Here is a 20,724-nt window from a genome sequence, read left to right as displayed (position 1 = left end):
AGTTAACAGCACTTGCATACTTGAGCATTTACCAAGGGGGTAGATCTTAACTGTTAAGTGCTCTCATCCCCCCTCCCTCTCTCTATCACGTGCACACATGCACATAAATACAGAGGGCAGGGGGAACCTTTTGGAGATGATGGATATGTTTATAACATAAATTGTGGTGATAGTTTCATGGGGGTACACTTATACATTAAATATGTACAACTTTTTTTTTTTTTTGAGATGGAGTTTCACTCTTGTTGCCCGTGCTAGAGTGCAGTAGAACGATCTCAGCTCGCTGCAACCTCCACCTCCTGGGTTCAAGTGATTCTCCCACCTCAGCCTCCTGAGTAGTTGGGATTGCAGGTGTGCACCACCAAGCTTGGCTAATTTTTTTGTACTTTTAGTAGAGATGGGGTTTCACCATGTTGGCTAGGCTGGTCTCGAACTCCTTTCCTCAAGCGATCTGCCCACCTAGGCCTCCCAAAGTACTAGGATTACAGTCATGAGCCACTGTGCCTGACCTGAATATGTACAGCTTTTTGTATGTCAATTATATCCTAACAAAGTGATTTTTTTAAAAAAGAAGCATTATTACTAGAGTACACATTTTCAAATGATTGTGATAACTGCATTTCAATGTAATTGATAACCTTTGTAGTCCTGTATATTTTATTTTATAAACTTAAAAACGTCTTTTTTTTTTCTTTTTTTTGAGACAGAGTTTCGCTGTTGTTGCCCAGGCTGGAGGGCAACGATGTAATGAATCTCAGCTCACCGCAACCTCCGTCTCCCGGGTTCAAGTGATTCTCCTGCCTCAGCCTCCTGAATAGCTGGGATTACAGGCATGTGCCATGACGCCCGGCTGATTTTGTATTTTTAGTAGAGACAGGGTTTCTCCATGTTGGTCAGGCTGGTCTTGAACTCCCGACCTCAGCTGATCCGCCCGCCTCGGCCTCCCAAAGTGCTGGGATTACAGGCGTGAGCCACTGCGCCCGGCCAAAAACATCATTCTAAGGAGTCCACAGCTTCACCAGACCACCAAAGGGACCCAAGCGCAGGAAAGATGTAAAGGGAGAGTGTGGTGTGGGGTGATTCCCCTACGGGCTCATTCCCCTATGGGCTCTTCCTCGCCAGATGGACTCCAAGCTTGCCACTGGGAGAAACCAAGACCTACCTGTAAACCGGGAGGCTGCTGTGCCCCGCTTTGCTCACTGCTCACGGAGATGCTGGGATCTGAAGGCCCATCTGGTGCTGACACTAGCAGAGAATAATGAGAAAGTTTCTGAGACAGGTGGACCCGTCCTCCTCCCCATCCCCATCTTCCCTCCATCCCCATCCCCCAACTTCCCATCCCTGTGCCCTCCCCTTCCCCCTCACTGAATTAGGAGTCTGACTGAACATAGAAACTGGTCTCTCCTTTTCATCTAGAGAATTCTGAATGCAAAAGTCTTGCTGGCGCAGCCCGTCCCAGCGGGATGAAGAGAAAGCGGAGAGAGCAGCTACACTCTCCCCATCTGGAATGTGGAGTGGAAGGATGTGCTGTGGGCCAAGTGAATGCAGCAGACAGTGACTCAGGCCATCTGGCTGGTGCCCCACCCAAGGTGGCTGGCTGGTGGGGAGCCCCCTGCATCATGTCCCCCAGGCTGTGATGGGGATGGCTGGGCGGGAGCCTAGGAGTGGGACTCTGAGATGACCCAGTATGCATCAGACAACAGTGTCCTGGAGAGACCCTCAAAAGTCTCTTGAGCCCACACAAGGGGACCCTCCCAGAGAGAGAGCTCGATTGTCAGGACAGCTGCATGACTTACATAAAGGCACCTTTCCCCTAGTCCTTTCCCCTCCCTTCCCCACAACTCCAGAGGGGAAACAACAGAGAGAGGGCTGGGCGTGGTGGCTCATGCCTGTAATCCCAGCACTTTGGGAGGCTGAGACGGATGGATCACCTGAGGCCAGGAGTTAGAGACCAGCCTGGCCAACATGGTGAAAGCCCGTCTCTACTAAAAATACAAAAATTAGCCATCACCTGTAATCCTAGCTACTTGTGTGGCTGAGGCAGGAGAATGGCTTGAACCCAGGAAGCAGAGGTTGCAGTGAGACGAGATTGTGCCATTGCACTCCAACCTGGGCAACAGAGTGAGACTCTGTCTCAAGAAAAAAAAAAAAAAAAAAAAAAGAAGAAAAGAAAAAGAGAAAGAAACTGCAGAGAGACAGGAGAAGAGGAGTAAAATGCAGAAGGAGCAAACAGCCCACCTTCCAAAACAGGGACTGCAAGCCTGGCCTTAGGTGGAGGGGAAAAGCCTTTAAATGAATATAAAATTAATCTTTGCCTTCACTTACTGAAATTTTCATACCTGAGATGGAGTCTTAATGACCAGAATGAAGTTTTTCTTAAAACTGAGTGACTAAAAGGCTGTCTGTTCAGCCCAAGGAGTAAGGAAGGGGACAAAAATTTGGAGATTTGGAGCCAGAGGTTGAAGAAAGTATTTAATGGTGTGCACTAAACAATTTAGACTAGTCTTCTGTAATATTTATCCATTTGTTCTCTGTCTTTTTAAAAACACATAACCACTCACTTTTTTCTTTTCTTTTTTTTTTTACTTTATCTGAGTCACATACATTTTTACGGTTTCATTTTTTAAAAAACATGTAACTTTTTAATCCAACTGGAATTGATTTTGCCCTGCTGTGGCAGAACAGGGACATGGCTTTTACCCTGAGGTTAGGATTGCAGTGTGTCCAGGAAAGCCCTGGATTGTCACTGCATGCTACCTGGGAGGTTTCAGTGAAGAGTCACTGACATTCCTCTTGAAACTTGCAGGGCTCTGCTTGATCATCATCGGGCAGGCTACTGCTCAGGCCCTGGCGAAGGAGAGGAAAGCACAGCCGCTCAGTCACCGGGAGGGAGACACTTGTGTGTGCAGGGAATATGTACCCAGAGCTTTGAGGGAACGTGCTTCCTGGCTCTGGGCCACACAGGCTGAACAGCAGTTGGAGGCTGACTGCCTCAGGTGGCTGAAGCAGAATGCTGAGGAATAGGATGGATTTGCTGATGTTTCTTGGAGGATCCGAAGTAGCTTTCGCTGTTCTGCTCTCTCCCACTCTGCAGTGCTGCAGGGACTCCTCACCACTTCTGTCGTCCCTGTTCAGCCAAATACTCCATCTAATCCTGCTATCTCTGCCTGTCTTCAGGCCTCTACCTTTTCTTTCATTTTCCTTTTCAAACTTAAATCTGTTTTCCTCCCTTTCATTTGCTTATCTATTGCTTTCTCCTTATTTTTTCTCATTACCTTTTTTTTTTCCCTTAAAATTTAAGGGATACTGAGAATCCTCCCCCCGCCTTTTTTTTTTTTTAAAAAACAGGATCTCTCTCTGTTGCCCAGGCTGGAGTGCAGTGGTGCAACCAAAGCTCATTTGCTGCCTCAACCTCCCAGGCTCGAGCAATCCTCCCACCTCAGCCTCCTGAGTAGCTATGACTGTAGGCATTCACCACTATGCCCAGTGAATTTTTTATTTTTTAATGTTTTTGTAGAGATGGGGTCTTGCTATGTTGCTCAGGCTGGTCTTGAATTTCTTGCCTCAAGTGATCCTCCAGCCTCTGCCTCCCAATGTGCTGGATTACAGGCATAAGCCACAGTGCCCAGACATTTCTTCCCATTAAATTAAATTAATTAATTAATTTAGAGACAGGGTCTGGCTCTGTTGCCCAGGCCGGGGTGCAGTGGCACAATCAGAGCTCACTACATTTGCAATCTCTGGGGCTCAAGCAATCCTCCCGCCTCAGCCTCCTGAGTAGCTGGGATTACAGGTGCATGCCACCGCACCTGGCTAATTATTGTATTTTTAATAGAGATGGGGTTTCACTATGTTGGCCAGGCGCTGGTCTCAAACTCCTGACCTCAAGTGATCTGCCTACCTCAGCCTCCCAAAATGCTGGGATTACAGGCATGAGCCACCATGCCCGGCCAGGAGGCAACATTTCAAGAAATGTTTTGTGGATCCACAATGGAAGGATGAGATACAGAGGGAGCCAGGGGCACCTGACATAGACCCTGGAATTCTTACCATTTGAATTAGATCATGATAGCCCCTTTTAAAGGCATGCTGGTTATTTAGGTAGTTTAATACACTAGCACCGTTTAATACTGTAAGAAGGATTTATGTCTTAACTACTCATAAAGATGAAAATAGGTTGGGAGATCCATGATTTATGTGAACACTTCATGTGAAAAAGACCTGGAGGCTTCAGTTAGCTACAAGATTTATATAAGCTGAAGGTGTTAAGTGGTCTTGAAAAAGACAAATACAATCGTAGAATGTATTACCAGAAGTGTAATGTTCCGGACACAGGAGATGCCAGCAATGGAGTATTCGCACTAGTCAGCATAGCACACTCAATGCTGAGCATTGTTACAGAATGAGCAAAGGAATACCTGCACTTGTTCCAGGCCCAGACATTGAAAACATGCAAAGAAGAAGCAAACAACAGTGTTACCGGTAATCTCATCATTCCAAACAACCACGTTTAACTTTTTTTGGAAATATTTTTCCAGCGTATTTGCTAAATAGGTGCTAAAAATTAAGAGGGACAGCAAGGCGGAATGTTTGCAGAGGAAAGTCACCAGAATGGGGTGGGGATTGAGGCATTGAATTGCAACTGTGTAAAGAGCTATGTCAGGCAAGGGAGGGAGGCCAACTCTTCTGTGTTGTTTCAGAGAATACTATTGAAATCACAGAGATAGGGAGGACCCTGCAAGGGGATGCTGAAAGAGGTATGTTCTTTTTTTTTTTTTTTTTTGAGATGGAGTTTTGCTCTTGTTGCCCAGACTGGAGTACAATGGCGCAATCTCGGCTCACTGCAACCTCCGCCTCCTGGGTTCAAGTGATTCTTCTGCCTCAGCCTCCCCAGTAGCTGGGATTATAGGCATGCAGCAGCACGCCAGGCTAATTTTGTATTTTTAGTAGAGACGGGGTTTCACCATGTTGGTCAGGCTGGTCTCAAACTCCTGACCTTGTGATCTGCTCGCCTCAGCCTCCCAAAGTTCTGGGATCACAGGCATGAGCCACTGTGCCTGGCCAATCTTCACATTTCCTTGACTCTTCACTCTGCCTCTGTAGGAGAACTCAGCTTAGCTCATGAACAAGACTTTAAAATGGACTTGCTGAGCAGGAAGACATTTGGTGCCAGTACTGGAACCGTTATGCTTTGTCTCCAAAGAATTTCTTTCCCTCACTTGGAAGCATGTAAATGATATTACCTAATTATAGAATCTCAGAAAAACACAGAATTAAATCTCTATGGTTGCTTCTGTAGCTTACCCCCAGCAAAGGTTTGTAATCTCAGGCTGGTTTCACTGTGCCACCCAGAACCCACCTTTATCATTTTCCAGACTAGCAGTGGTTGGAGACACTTGTTCTGGTAATATCTCCAGCAAAGCCTCATCAGAAAAAATATATTTCTTGTAAGAAAATTGTCTGATGCTTTCAGAATAGAAAAGCTTTTGGGTTTTTGGATGTTTCAAGGTACCTGCACTATTGTCTCTACCTTTTGTTTTTTTGAGACAGTCTCACTTTATGGCCCAGGCTGGAGTACAGTAGCGTGATCGTGGCTCACTGCAACCTCCACTGCCCAGGCTCAAGTGATTCTCCCACCTCAGACCCCTGAGTAGCTGGGACCACATACATGCACCACCATGCACAGCTAATTTTTGTATTTTTTGTAGAGACAGGATTTCACCCTGTTGCCCAGGCAAGTCTCAAACTCCTGACCTCAAGTGATCCACCCACCTTGGCCTTCCAAAGTGCTGGGATTACAGACATGAGCCACCATGCCCAGCCTCTACCTTTTAATCCTAATCAAAATGTGATTTGGTCATTGTTTTTTTTAGATGATGGATTTCTAATTACTTAAGGAATGGGCCTTCTGCATGTGAACATGTGAGGACTTCACGGATCCATGCCTAGGTGTGACAAATATTCTCTTCTCTAAAGCAATGTATAACCTGGGAGTAATCCCAGTTGGTCTGGGCTTTAGATTTGCCAGAGGTCTGAGAAGGTATCAAGGTCTAGAAATGTGGATGTGGGTTTTGCATGCTCAGTCGACTTGTTGATTCTGGTGTGTGTATATGCACGCAAAGTTTCAGAGAAAGTAGATTGGAAAAAGGCTTGAAAAAAGCCTGAGCAAAAACAGGCTGTAGGGCCTCTTTAGGACCTTGCTGCACGCCAGCACAAGAGATAGTCTGTTTGGGGGAATTTCAGGGGTGGAAAAAAGATGCTACAGAGCTGGGTTTGTGTGTTTGGAGAAGAGGGAATTTTATCCCACTCTGTTGCTGACCTGCTGACTCTGCTGTAATTGATGAGTTTCTGTGCCTGACTACCACACCGGGCTGAGTAGGCAGACAGAAGACATTAAACAAGGGTTAAGTTGAATTCGTTTGATCCTAAGAGGGAGACTGGGACCTGGGAGGAAAGATCTTTGGGAAGGCGTGTGCTGGGACTGGGCTTGGGAAGTAGAACCGAGACCAGACTGAAGCCTGGGTACACCCTGGTATGTACTAAATTAGTGGAATGGCATGGAACTGTGCAAATAGTTAAAGCTGGATTGTAGAGAAGTCATTGTTCCACTTCAGATGGCCAACTGACCTTGAGAACTGGAGTGGGTACAATATGGCAAACTGCACAGAAAGGGCCCTGAGCCCATGACATCGCTTTGAAGGATGACACTTTCCGATCTCTTTACAACCGAAAGCAGAAAGCTATCCTGGTCACTGAAGCCCTGTGTCCGGGGGCTTGCTGGAATTCCTTGACAAGTCTCCAGTAAAATGGACTTCCTTTCCCTTTAATAAGCAAGAGTCCAAGATTCCTCGTCAGGTGTGCAGGGGAATCTGTCCTTTCTGGGGACCTCTGAAGAGTTTAATTAACTGATTTCTCAGTGCCTGGCTTTCCTCATCTTTTCCATTTTTCAGTTCAGCCACTAGTGTTCAGGACCTGGAAGCAATAATTAAAAATGTTTTAGAAGCAAGCGGGATGGAAGAGGAAGCCCGTGCAAGGACGGGGGAGTGAAGAGGAGGAAGCTGAGGCTGAAGAGCCACATACAGCAGGGAAGCCCACACTGGGGATAGAGGCTTGGGAATGCCATGGCACAGGCAGTGGCCTCAGGGGCTGTGGCCTCAGGGGTGAGCCTGAGGCAAAGTCCTCCTAAGCAGCCAGCCAATTGGCTCAGACATGGATCAGCCTACAGCTAATCATCCACAAGCAAGCTTAATTTTGCTGGGTGTGACCAGAGATAAAAGAAGTAACAGTCTCAGTCATTTCATGGGAGCGGAGTGATAACACTCTGAAGAGAAACTGTTTAATTGAAGAAAGAATCCTTAAAAAGGAAAAAAATAAGCAAATTCTGAAGCATGGGTTAACTATCAAATGGGCACTTGTAGGTTGTCTCAGTTGTAAATGCTCTCACCAACAAACGGCTTCTGTCGACAGCAAGGAGCTTGCTGCAATACTCCTGGAGGAGAGGCAGTCACAGGCTTTAAATGTGGAAAATGTTGGTAACTCAGGAGAAAGAGCCAGCAAGACTGAAACCAACCAGTCCCAAACCACAGAAAGAAAAAAGTCAACATACTGTTTGTCACCATGTCACCACCAGCCTTGCTAAAGAGCACTCATTGAGTGCATGAGCCCCCAGGTGGCAGCTGAAATCCTCAGCAAACATGACACTGTATTTTATCACGGTGGCATCCCACCCCAAAGGGCAGCTGGAAGCAGTTTGTCAGGGAAAATTCAAGAAAGAGAATCCATATCTACTCAGGGCTTATACTAAACACAGTATCAAATAGAGGTAGTTGAGAAATTTAATTTCATTTGGTGGAGGGAGGGGGTGGGAGGGAGGCAGGGGATAATGACTGAACAGAGAGAGGGAGGGAGAAAAGAAAGCTTTGAATAAACAATCAATACTTGGCTGGACTTGTGCGAAGAGAGATGACTTGGTAGTTTTCCTCCTTGTTCTGTCCTAACTCATGCTCCTTACAACAGATGGGCTTGAGCCTGTGGAAGGCTGTGTTGCAAATCCACCCTACGTATGGACAGGAAACTTTTTTTATAGTGTTTGAGAGAAGTTCTTAAGTTCCTCTGCATACATCCATGAGGTTCCTACCCTTCTTCCTCACCTGAATGTATGACACTTTTGGACAAACTGTCATTACTTAGTGATTTAGATTACATCAAAGAGGTTGAAAGGAAGAAACCCACACTTCTCTGGAAACTCCTGGTTCAATGGGATGTCCTATTCCTTTCACCTCATTCCTTGTGTTGGCAAATAGCTACTTTGTGTCAAGGAAGTGGAGATACATTTGGAGTTTCTAGGAGGGTTTGGGGAAAATATATTTTTTAAATTACTAAAATGTAACATTGTTAAAGTGACTAAAACTATGTATTTAAATGTATATATGCACTTAGGGTAAGGTAGAGAGTTTGAGGGTGGGGAGACTAATTTTAGAGCCTACTTAGTGTTAGGTATTTTTGGAAATTATATTATTTAATCCTTACAACAATCAATGAGTCACCCATTATTTCCCACATTTTACAAAGAGAAGAATGGAGTCTCAGACTAACTTGTTTTCCAAAAATCATAAGCACCCTTCACATGGAGACTTGTCTTTTCATGAGACATTAGCTGCCATGATGATATCATTGTGTGAGGAATTTCTGCAGTTTAATGCTAACAGAATGAAATCTAATTTTATGATACATTTATTCGACTTTTTTTTTTTTTTTTGAGACGGGTCTCACTCTCTCACCCAGGCTAGACTGGAATGCAGTGATGCCATCTCAGCTCACTGCAACCACTGTGGGCTCAAGCAATCCTCTCACCTCAGCCTCCCAAATAGGTGGGACCACAGGTGTGTGCCAGCATATCCAGCTAATTTCTTTTCTTTTTTTTGAGACAGTCTCGCCCTGTCCCCTAGGCTGGAGTGCAGTGGTGCTATCTTGGCTTACTGCAACGTCTGCCTCCCAGGTTCAAGCAATTCTCCTGCCTCAGCCTCCTGAGTAGCTGGGATTACAGGTGCGTACCACGCCTGGCTAATTTTTGTATTTTCAGTACAGACAGGGTTTCACCATGTTGGTCAGGCTGGTCTGGAGCTCCTGACCTTGTGATCCGCCCACCTCGGCCTCCCAAAGTGCTGGGATTAGGCGCGAGAGCCACCGCGCCGGCCTAATTTTTTTTGTATTTCTTGTAGAGACAAATGTTGCCCAGGCTTGTCTCGAACTCCTGAATTCAAGTTATCTGCCTACCTGTGTACGCCAAAGTGCTGGGATTACAGGCATGAGCCACCGTGCCGGGCCCATTTATTAGAATTTTAACCTCTAAACCTTGGATTAATGGTGATGGAAAGAATAAGACTTGGGGACCATTTTGGAGCTGACATTCGTGATGATTTCCTGTGATGTTCCTCCTGTAAATTTCAGTCGCCCTTAGCAAGTCACGAGTTGTAGACAACAGATAAATGCAGTGAAACGCTGCTTGGTAATTTGCTCTTTTGTTTTTGGCTTTGACAAAAATGGACACATTTTGGAAAAGCATAGAGATGCTCCCCTTTGATAAGAGTGAGAGATGACAGCGTGCTCGCAGCCCTCACAGCCCTCGCTCGCTCTTGGGGCCTCCTCGGCCTTGGCACCCACTCTGCCCGCGCTTGAGGAGCCCTTCAGCCCGCAGCTGCACTGTGGGAGCCCCTTTCTGGGCTGGCCGAGGCCGAAGCCGGCTCCCTCAGCTTTCGGGGAGGTGTGGAGGGAGAGGCACGAGCGGGAACCCGGGCTGCGCGCGGTGCTTGTGGGCCAGCTGGAGTTCCGGGTGGGCGTGGGCTCGGCGGGCCCCGCCAGCCCCCGCAGTGAGGGGCCTAGCATCTGGGCCAGCAGCTGCTGTGCTCGACTTCTAGCAGAGCCTTAGCTGCCTCCCCAGGCCTCCCCGCGGGGCAGGGCTTGGGACCTGCAGCCCGCCATGCCTGAGCCTCACCCTGCTCCGTGGGCTCCTGTGCGGCCCGACCCTCCCCGACGAGCGCCGCCCCCTGCTCCAGGGCGCCCAGTCCCATCGACCACCCAAGGGCTGAGGAGTGCGGGCGCACAGGTGCGGGACTGGCAGGCAGCTCCACCTGCAGCCCCGGTGCGTGATCCACTGGGTGAAGCCAGCTGGGCTCCTGAGTCTGGTGGGGACTTGAAGAACTTTTATGTCTAGCTAAGGGATTGTAAATACACCAATCAGCACCCTGTGTCTAGCTCAGGGTTTGTGAATACAGCAATGGACACTCTGTATCTGGCTAATCTAGTGCGGATGTGGAGAACTTTTGTGTCTAGCTCAGGGATTGTAAAGGCACCAGTCAGCACCCTGTCAAAATGGACCAATCAGCTCTCTGTAAAACAGACCAATCTGCTCTCTGTAAAATGGACCAATCAGCAGGATGTGGGTGGGGTCAGGTAAGAGAATAAAAGGAGGCTGCTCGAGCCAGCAGTGGCAGTCAGCTCCGTTTGATTTTTCACTCTTTGGCTCCACATTCCCTTAATGAGCTGTAGCACTCACCCAAAGGTTGGCAGCTTCACCGCTGAAGCCCTTGAAACCATGAACCCAACGAGAGGCAAGAACAACTCCAGACGCATTGCCTTAAGAGCTGTAACACTCACCGTGAATGTGTACACCTTCACTTTTGAAGCCAGCAAGACCACGAACCCACCAGAAGAAAGAAACTCCAAACACATCCAAGCAGCAGAAGGAACAAACTCCAGACACGCTGCCTTTAAGAACTGTGATACTCAGAGTGAGGGTGTGCAACATCACTTTTGAAGTCAGTGAGACCAAGAACCCACCGATTCCGGACACCAGCACGTTGCGTCCGGGTATAGACGTTTGGCACAATACTGCAAGGTAAACCTAACAAGGTAAGTTCTGAGGTGTTACGTGAAAGATTCCCTCACCTTTGGAATTCTAAAGGGAGGGGACAGGCTCTGCATGGTGGCTCACACCTATAATCCCATCACGTTGGGAGCGTGGTGTGTGGATTATAGGAGGTCAGGAGTTTGAGACCAGCCGGGCCAACATATAATGAAATCCTACTTCTTCTTAAAAAAAGAAAATACAAAAATGAGCTGGGTGTGATGGCACATGCTTGTGGTCCCAGCTACTTGGGAAACTGAGGCAGGAGAATCATTTGAACCGAGGAGGTCAAGGTTGCAGTGACCCAAGATCATGCCCCTGCACTCCGGAGCCTGGGTGACAGAGCAAGACTCTCAAAACACGCACACAAAAAGTGAGGGGGCAGATGCAGGAGGCAGATGCAGGACTCCAACTAGCACAGGTATGTAGGATGACTAAAACAATTTCACGGATACATGAATCTCTCTTTTAACCCCCAGGGCTCGCTCATTCTAACCAAAAGCAGATCAGGAGCCATAAGGAATGAATAACTTGATTTTGATTTAATTCTGCAGGGACCGGTTAGACCTAAACACTCAGTTTTTGGCACTAGTGAGTTGTCTCAGTATGTGCCTAAAATAACGCCTTGATGTTTCCCTTAGATTTTTAAGTTGCCAAGAGCAGGGGCCAGGCTTATGTGTTGTTTGTGTGCCTTCGGACTCTCTCTACCCTGCTCTGTGGCTTGGGGTGCTGACAGGCGAGGACTCCATCAACAACCGCCTTCCTCCGCCTCGCAGTCAGATTCACCCAGTGGGAGGCACAGTGCTAGTCTGTAGGGTGGAGGAGAGGAGGGCTTGCCGCCTTCTGCTGGGTCGTGGTGAGTTCAGGTTGGACAGCCTCCTCTGCCTTATCAGGTGCTGGCAGCCCCCGTTCTTGCTAGCCCAGGATGCTGCTTTATTCATTGTTTTCCCTGACTATGCCCACACCTCTGTAAATAGCCTCTTTGTGACACTGTCGTCAAATTGCCCAGTTTGGCTGTACTGTCAGTCTCCTGCCTGGACCCTGACTGATTCCTGCTCCGCACGGTGCAGTCATCCTTGGTATCTGTTGGGGATTGGTTCTAGGACCCTAGGAATACCAAAATCCACAGATGCTCAAGTCACTGATATAATGGCATAGTCAATGCATATAACTACATCCTCCTGTGTACTCTAAATCATCGCTAAATTTTTAAATATCTACTGCAATGTAAATGCTATGTAAATAGTTATACTACATGGGTTTTAAATTTGTATTATTTTTATTGATGTATTATTTTTACTGCTGTTTTACCCCCAAATATTTTAGATCCATGGTTGATTGTATCCATGGATATGGAACCTATGGGTATGAAGGGCTGCGTGTACTTTATACACAGAAGGCATTCAATAAAGGCTGTTTAATTCAGTTAAAGGGAGTGGTCTTGATGATTCTGATATTTTCATTCAAAGACTGCTTATGCTAGGGTAATCAGTTGCCTCAGTTTGGTCTGTGGGGTGTTCCCAGGACTGTGGGCTTTATTTTGTTTATTTTTTGAGACAATGTCTCACTCTTATCACCCAGGCTGGAGTACAGTGGCACGATCTCGGCTCATTGCAACCTCTGCCTCGTGGGTTCAAGCAATTGTTATGCCTCAGCCTCCCAAGTAGCTGGGATTACAGGTATGCACCTGCACATCCAGCTAATTTTTGTATTTTTAGTAGAGATGGAATTTCACCATGTTGGTCAGGCTGGTCTTGAACTCCTGGCTTCAGGTCATCTGCCTGCCATGGCCTCCCAAAGTGCTGGGATTACAGGCATGAGCCACTGTGCCTGGTGTGAACTGTGGACTTTAAAACAGTTTGTTTTAAAACTGTAACAGTTCTAGATTAACCAGGATGAGTTGGTCACTGTGGCATGTACTCTTCTTAAAAATCTTTACTTGGTACTTGATGAACATTTTCTTATCTTTCAGAAGATTTCTGTGATCATATTTTAATTCGTTTTTGTGTTTTTTAAAATTTTTTCTTTGTTTTCTTGAGACAGGGTCTTGCCAAGTAGCTGAGGCTGGTCTCGAACTCTTTACCTTAAGCCATCCTCCCACCTTGGCCTCCCAAAGTGTTTAATTTTTTTGTTGAGATGGGGTCCTGCTGTGTTGCCCAGGCTAGTTGAACTGGCCTCAAGTGATCCTCCCCCAATTGGCCTCCCAAAGTACTGGGATTAAAGGTGTAAGCTACTGTGCCTGGCCTCTGAAGTTGTTTATTAAAAAATATTTCTCTGGCTGGGCGCAGTGGCTCATGCCTGTAATCCTAACACTTTGGGAGGCTGAGGCAGGCGGACCAAAAGGTCAGGAGTTCGAGACCAGCCTGACCAACATGGTGAAACCCCATCTCTACTAAAAATACAAAAATTAGCCAGGCACATGCCTATAATCCCAGCTACTCAGGAGGCTGAGGCAGGAGAATGGCGTGAACCCAGGAGGCGGAGCTCACAGTGAGCCGAAATCACGCTACTGCACTTCAGCCTGGGCAACAGAGCAAGACTCCATCTAAAAAAAAAAAACCCCAAAAAACAAAAACAAAAATTCTTAATTATGATAAAGTCTGTGTCTGAAACTATTCAGGTAAATTGCTGTGAAGTAGACATTTTGTGTCTGAATCTTTTCACTCTCCAGGGAATTCACTCAAGGAAGAGTGAGACAGCAAGCAGTGACATGTAAGTGTTTCTTAGGAAGTTCTGGGCCAGGCATGGTGGCTCATGCCTGTAGTCCCAGCACTTTTGGAGGCTGAGGTGGGTGGGTCACTTGAGGCCAAGAGTGGATACCAGCCTGGCCAACAGGGCAAAACCGTCTCCGCTAAAAATACAAAAATTATCCAAGCGTGGTGGCACACACCTGTAATCCCAGCTACTAGGGAGGCTGAGGCATGAGAATCGCTTGACTCCTGGGAGTTGGAGGTTGCAATGAGCTGAGATCACGCCACTGCACTCCAGCTTGGGTGACAGTGCAAGACTCTGTCTTAAAAACAAAAGTGGAAAACACCCCTCCCCTCCCCCAAAAAAGTGCTCGCTTCGGCAGCACACATGTTAAAATTGGAAAGATACAGAGAAGATTAGCAAAATACATTCAATTTTTTTTAAAAAAAGGAAATAAGAGAAGGACAATGTGCATCATAGTGAAAAATAAGGTTGTTTGAATATGGTTCCTAGTTGAAAAAACGCTGTTAGGCATTTTAAAATAGTAGTTTATTGTTTCCCTATCCTTCCTGCGTATGGTAATCCTGAGAAATAAAAAGATATTGACATATTATGAAAAGCATACTTTATTAGTCTGTGTTACTATTTATTGGTATTTTTTAGCTCCTCAGAGGCAGATCGGTTGGGCAGAGGCAAATCAATGGGAAAGGAAAAGCAGCAATCCCCAGAACCAAGCTAACGTTCTGAGAAAAAATCTTTATTTACGCTGTGGTAATAGTTGGAATAGAGTTCATTTTTACTAGAAATATGTTTATTAAATGATAATATTAACAGCTATCATACTGCTTCAGTAAATAGGCTACCTAGGAGAAGGAAATTTAATTGGGTTAAAAATCTACCATGATCCAAATGCTTTTCAATTCAAGATATTATTTTCCAGCAGGAGAGCTTTTGACTGATGACTCCAGGAAGCCAGAATTTCAAATGTTATCCCTTTACTCCTGCCATTTAATACTAATTTTCTTGATTTACTTCTGCTCCCCAAATCATTATTTCCTTCTAGGAGTTGGACAAGTTATTTAAAGCAAATTAGTAATATTGGTTGTGGTTAAGTTAGAATTTAATAACTCATTTCAGGCATCTTAGGATGGCTCCCTTTGGTAGTATCTTTACATTTTCTATGGATGAAGTGAATGTTATTCATGGAAATGGCTGTTAATATTATTTTCCAAATATAAGACCTTATAAAGAATGTATGAAAGACATTGACCTGAGCATATTACATTTAATTCATTTCAACAAACATTTATTTCATGCCTACTAGGTGTAAGTGGATAATAGAAAATCTGATTTCACAACGGAAATGCACTAATCCAAACATCAAACTATTGGAAAGAAAGATCAGTCGTCGTTCATTCTGGTTAAGTTTTAAGAATTTTTCAAGACCACATTCCCCTTTTGCTTTGTAGCCTTGTGAAATTTGTAAGAATTTTTTGCACTCTTCCTCCCTCCAAAATTTGTAAGGTTTTGACTCAATGTTTACAAGTTTTTTCCTTCAGAGAAATGTGAGGACATGAAATAAGATCCCAGATTTTCCCAGGAAACTCTTTCTAGCTTCCACGGCTTGCCCACATATGCACTTTGCAAGGTTAGTTGGTGAGGTTTGCGATTAATAATGCAGTAAAGATTAATGGACTTAATAATTATTGGGTCATAATGTTGATTTGCTATAAGCATTGAAATGGACTACAGAGAGAAATACAGAGGCCGAAGGAGTGTGATTTTTGTTGTACACAGTGGGGATAATTTGGTCCAAAGCTGAGTTTTCTTTGGAGGCACAGATAAGTTTTTTTCTGTGTAATGGCCATAGAAGGTATTTTGGGGAAAGTGGCAAGAGATCTTGGAAATGCAAATTCTGGTGACTATTTCAATGAAGAGATGGTACTCATTAAAGATCAAGAAGATCTCTCATTATAGATGGGCAGAGTATCTGATTGTAATTCGAAATGATTCATCCTGGGTGCTAACGGTTGACTTTGAAGTCTATCAGCCAAGGATCAACCCCCATAATCGTTCTCCTGTCTTTGTTGTCTTCATTATAGCTTCATTCCTTGGCTCTGGAAGTCATTTTAATCTTCGTGAAAATGAGTCATAATTTTGAAAGCTCTAAAAGTGAATATTCTGTTGATTAGCTAATAGGCAACTAGTAGGCAGCTTAGGCCTTGCAGGAATGGGGGTCCAGATAGGTGTAGAGCTGGGAAAGGGGTACTACATGATGAGTGGGAAGTACTTAGAGGGAAGGGAAGGGAAGTCCACAGTTTAAATGACTTGATGTTAAATTTAAGGACAATATGTATTAATACCATTAACCACATCTTTCGACCTAGTAATCCTACTTCTATAAATGGATAGTAAGGAGAGATACCCAGATACATGCACAAGAGTATACATACGAAGCTGTTTATTATCACAGTATTATCTAAAAGTAATTTAAAAGTGGAAATAAACAGCCAGGTGCGGTGGCTCACAGCACTTTGAGAGGCCTAGGCGGGTGGATTACCTGAGGTCAGGAGTTCGAGACCAGCCTGGCCAACATGGCAAAACCCCGTCTCTACTAAAAATACAAAAAATTAGCCAGGTGTGGTGGTGCATGCCTGTAGTCCTAGCTACTGGGAAGGCTGAGACAGGAGAATCGTTTGAACCCAGGAGGTGGAGGTTGCAGTGAGCCGAGATTGTTACATTGCACTCCAGCCTGGGCAACAAAAGCAAAACTCTCTAAAAAGAAAGAAAAAAAGAAAAAAGAAAAACAATGGAAATAACCTGAATGTCTATCAATATAACCTGAATGTCTGTCAATAAACTGGAATACCCTGCAGGAATCTGAAATGATATGTATATGTCAAAAAAGCCATCATACATAATCTAGTGAAAAAGAAAATAACAAAATTACAACATCCAATTTTTGTTTTTAAAAAATATGCAAATAAAAGTAGAATCAACACACAAATATTAATTTGCCTTAATTGCATTAATCAAATAGAAAAGTTTGGTACTATAAATGATATTACCTTTGGGTAGTGGGAATATGGATTAAAAAAAAACTTTTTTATACTTTTCAGATTAAGGAAACCATGGGGGCCGGGTATGGTGGTTCACACCTGTAATCCTAGCACTTTGGAAGGCTGAGGTGAGTGAATCACTTGAGATCAGAAGTTCGAGACCAACTTGGCCAACATGGTGAAACCCTGTGTCTACTTATAATACAAAAATCAGCTGGGCATCATGGCACACGTTGTAATCCCAGCTACTTGGGAGGCTGAGGTGGGAGAATTGTTTGAACCCAGGAGGCAGAGGTTGCAGTGAGCTGAGATCATGCCACTGCATTCCAGCTTGGGCGACAAAAACCAACCAAACAAATAAAAAACAGAAAAAAAAAAAAAACCACCACCACCAACGACAAAAAACTGGGCATTCTTAAAAATGAGAAAAAATGAAATAATAAATTATTTCCTGGTCTATGGCATAATACATGATCTATTATTGTAAATGTCTTAGGTATATTCAAAAAGAATGTCTGGGACCTGGTGCAGTGGCTCACACCTATAATCCTAGCACTTTGGGAGGCTGAGGCAGGAGGATTGCTTGAGGCCAGGAGACCAGCCTGGGCAGTATAGTGAGACACCATCTCTACAAAATATAAAATCAGCCACGTGTGGTGGCATGTGCCTACAGTTGCAGCTATTTGGGAGGCTGAGGGAGGAGGATCCCTTGAGCCCAGGGGGTTGAGGCTCTTGTGAGCCGTCCTGAGCCACTGCACTTCAGCCTATGTGATAGAGTGAGACCCTGTCTCAAAAAAGGAAAAAGAAAAAAACAAAATCTAACAGGGTGATGTCTGTGAAGACAATGTAAAAAATACGAAAACAACAGAAAACAAAAACCTAACAAAACAACAAAAATCCCTTTCAATTTTTTAATTTTTTTTTTTTTATTAGTGAGGGTCTTTGTTCTGTTGCCCAAGCTTCAGTGCAATGACCTGATCATAGCTCACTGTAACCTCAAACTCCTGGGCTCAAGTGATGCTTCTGCCTCCCACTTCAGCCTCCTGAGTGTCTGGGACTACAGGCGCATGCCACTGTGTCCAGCTAATTTTTAATTTTTTTTAGAGATGGAGCCTCACATTGTTGGCCAGGCTGTTGCTGAACTCCTGGCCTCAAGAGATCCCCTCACCTCAGACTCCCAAAGGCCTTTAGCCACCGTGCCTGACCCTCTTTTCTTTTAAAAACTGAAATGCAATTTTGCCTAAGCGGAAGTCCCTTATGGTGGATCCTGGATGAGCCAGCTGCAGCAGAACGTCTGTTGGTAAGTTAAAAGCCCCAGCTGCACCAGGCTCTGGAAGCTGTAGGAATGGAAGCATCCCAGTAGCCGGAACAGGAATTAGGGAAATGAGGATAACCTCTTTCTTAAACTCCTTGGCTGAAGTGATCCTCCTGCCTCAGCCTCTTAAAGTACTGGAGTCTCAGGTGTGAGCCCCCCACCACTCCAGCCATGAAACCCTCTTCCAAGTGACTTTGGACCCCTTATATCCTACCCACCCTTTTCTTCCTGATCGCGGTCCCAGGTTCCCACTGCCTGCTCATGCTTCCTTTGAATGCCCTAATGACTTCAGACTCATCATTCCCAGAACTGACCTGAACCTCCACCAAGTCTTTCCTGATGAGATGTAATCTTTCCATCATTTGATTTTTCCATAGCTGTGTGTCCCTCTCTGGGGTGCCTATTTCATGCTACCTGTATGGTATCAATTTGAGCTCCTGTCTTTTTCGGCTTGCAAAATGAAAGCTCCTTGTCTGTGTCTTTGTCTTGCTCATTGCTAAACACCCTGAAGCACCTTGCTCCATGCTTTTTGTGCACCCAACACCATATACGGTAAATAAATGAAAGAATGAACAGATGATGACTTCAGGTTGCTAGCTCTCGTGGTATCTAGACTTGCTTGTTATTTCTTAGCAATGTAGAAAACCACTTTTACATTCTATCTGGCCCTGTCAAGAATTCAGGCATCCCTTAGTGAAGATGAGGCAAAAAAAAAAAAAAAAAAAAAAATTATTGCTGCCTTCTCTGATACTTGTAAACACAGAGTGTAGGATGTGCTATCAATTGACTTGGAGGAAGTGGAAAATGAAAGGAAGCCAACGATGTCTCAGGTCATTAAAAGTTACTAAAGAAAGCAATAGGAGACACAAAAGTAACCACTGCAATAAAATGGAAGCTCTGGCTACAAAAAATTAATTTAGAGAAACCAGATAGGAGATTTAAAGAGAGTGAAAAAAGAGGAGAGCTTGCGAGAGAGAAGGTGTTGTCCGAACAGCTAGAGTATTATGACTGTGGAATACCAGAAAGCTTATGTTGAACAATTTCTGACTACCTGTTGGTAAAATCTTTTTTTTTTTTTTTTGAGACGGAGTCTTGCTCTGTTGCCCAGGCTGGAGTGCGGTGGCACGATCTTGGCTCACTGCAAGCTCCGCCTCTCGGGTTCACGCCATTCTCCTGCCTCAGCCTCCCGAGTAGCTGGGACTACAGGCACCCACACCATGCCAGGCTAATTTTTTGTAATTTTAGTAGAGATGGGGTTTCACCGTGTTAACCAGGATGGTCTTGATCTCCTGACCTCGTGATCTGCCCACCTCGGCCTCCCAAAGTTGCTGGGATTACAGGTGTGAGCCACCGTGCCCGGCCAGTAAAATCATTATTTTTAAATAAAAGGGGCCTCTCTAAGAATTCTGCCTACTACATCAGAACTAATTTGATTCCTGCAAGTTCTTACCGTTGTTTCTCTTCAGGAATAACTTTCGGGTTGGGCCCTCGTATTGCCAGTTTTTGTTCCTGCTTTTTCCCCAGGCTGGCCTGTGGCCTGCCTGAAATGCCGTAAAATTCTTTCGGAGGCTCCGTGTTCTCTGATTACCACCTGCAATTACAATCCCAACAAGAGCAATTTACTACAGTACATGGGAAAAAACCCAAGGCTTGTGGCATTTAATGACTTTCCCCAGGTCTACATTGAATTTGAGAGTGAGCCAGCATTTTGTGCTTGTGCAGAGGAAGCAATAAATATCAGTAAGCAGTGCATCAAAAGCAGCAACACGTTTAAAATGATAAGGAATAAAAAGCAATGTTTAAACTTGTCAAACTTACTCTTCTTTACCACAATGTATGTCAATATCTTGGTTACCTGCAATTTATAATGACGTATTACAATACATGGAGGAGTAAGCCAAGTGGCCTGACATTTATCATGAGGTTGGAAGGCTATAATTTGCAGTCATGAAAATGTGTCTGCATTACATCTTAAGGACCATCCCCTTTTGTTTTTCAGCTTTTCTAGTAGACTAGTGGACACACAGATGACAAGGAGGTGCGTCTTGTCCTCATGTGGTCTACAGTCTAGTAGGAAGACATAACAGACGTCTTATACAAAAGGTCTGAAAGCAGGAAGTAACCAAATACTTCAGTGGAGACAAGGAAGTGATTCATTCTCAGGTAGGGAGGGTGAGAGGGAAGGCACAGAGGCATGAGAAAGCACGATGCATTTTCAGAGGGGCGAGTGGTTGGGCGTGCCTATGCAGAGGGTTTATTGAAACATGCCATTGGAGATGGTGCTGGAAAGTCTATACCTTTTGGACTTTGTTTTGGAAAAATAAAGAACTGAAGTCATTTCCTTTGGCTTTTAAGACACAAAAGTGAAAAAGTCACATATAAATTTAAAACTATTTTAACTCATGTCATTTACAGCTGAGTGGAACCCTCACTCAGGTGGCGCATCAAGATTGCTGCTGTCAATACAGGCAACTGGGGTAACTGAGGCTTCTAAACCAGCCAGAACACTCATGGATTCTGTAGTAGTCAGTCCTCAAGTTTGCTGGGGAGCATGTGGTGTGACCCTAAAGGGAGAGCTTCATCCTCTAACTTACCTATGCATCCACACTGGGCTCCATATGAATGGCAGCTGGTCGTCTACCTCACAATTTAACTTGGGATCAAATGTGCTCTTTGTGGAAGCTGCCTTTAAGGCAGGGAATGTTCAGGGTAGCTGAAATCTGCAGAAGCTGGCAGTCTAGGAGCATGGTGCT

At 44.9% G+C, this 20,724-nt stretch overlaps 1 protein-coding gene across 3 annotated transcripts in view; it reads right to left on the bottom strand.

Moving 5' to 3' along the window:
* The window catches only part of CDYL (chromodomain Y like), a 253,389-nt gene that overhangs the window by 224,186 nt on the left and 8,479 nt on the right, over positions 1 to 20,724 (bottom strand). Inside the window, exons 1-3 of one of the 3 annotated variants that reach the window (XM_054557149.2) lie at positions 6,628 to 6,920; positions 4,311 to 4,418; positions 1,163 to 1,245 (exon numbers count right to left, since the gene is read on the bottom strand). Coding sequence is in view for 1 of the 3 variants with exons in the window: in XM_054557147.2 (XP_054413122.1) it covers positions 1,163 to 1,245; positions 6,628 to 6,685 (141 nt within the window). In the remaining 2 variants the exon portion in view is untranslated. Of the gene's footprint in view, positions 1 to 1,162; positions 1,246 to 4,310; positions 4,419 to 6,627; positions 6,968 to 19,421; positions 19,563 to 20,724 lie in introns of those variants that run through there. The other 2 variants (XM_054557148.2, XM_054557147.2) reach the window with 2 other exon arrangements.

The sequence above is a fragment of the Pongo abelii genome, chromosome 5 (assembly GCF_028885655.2).
Source record: "Pongo abelii isolate AG06213 chromosome 5, NHGRI_mPonAbe1-v2.0_pri, whole genome shotgun sequence".
Lineage (NCBI taxonomy): Eukaryota > Metazoa > Chordata > Mammalia > Primates > Hominidae > Pongo > Pongo abelii.
The sequence above is the reverse complement of the archived record's forward strand: the minus strand, read 5'-3'. Positions and strand labels throughout refer to the sequence as shown.